This window comes from Penaeus monodon, chromosome 23 (assembly GCF_015228065.2).
Source record: "Penaeus monodon isolate SGIC_2016 chromosome 23, NSTDA_Pmon_1, whole genome shotgun sequence".
NCBI classification, from domain to species: domain Eukaryota; kingdom Metazoa; phylum Arthropoda; class Malacostraca; order Decapoda; family Penaeidae; genus Penaeus; species Penaeus monodon.
Window position 1 is genome coordinate 33,644,902 of NC_051408.1, and position 268 is coordinate 33,645,169.

The following is a 268-nucleotide window of genomic DNA, read 5'->3' on the forward strand; positions in this document are numbered from 1 at the left end:
CAGGAGGTACTGTTAGTTCTCCCGATACACAAATCTGTCAGAATAACATCGCATCTTTATCTTCCCTTCTCCACAGATGAGAGTGGCACTTGTACTTTTGCTGGCACTGGCGGGTGCGGCTCTCGGGAAACTGGCTCCACTCGAGAAACCATACAAGATCCTCATGCTGCTGCCTGTGGGGACGAAGAGCCACAAGAACTTCTTCACGAGTGTTGCTGACGCCTTGGGCGAGCGAGGACACAAGGTTAGGGTGTGTGGTGCAAGGGTT

The 268-nt window shown here is 52.6% G+C and overlaps 1 protein-coding gene across 1 annotated transcript in view; it reads left to right on the forward strand.

The window, feature by feature from the left end:
• LOC119587937 (UDP-glycosyltransferase UGT5-like) overlaps nucleotides 1-268 on the forward strand; it is a 16,020-nt gene that overhangs the window by 1,754 nt on the left and 13,998 nt on the right. Inside the window, exon 2 of the mRNA XM_037936648.1 lies at nucleotides 77-244. Within this exon, the coding sequence (XP_037792576.1) occupies nucleotides 77-244 (168 nt within the window). The remainder of the gene's footprint in view (nucleotides 1-76; nucleotides 245-268) is intronic.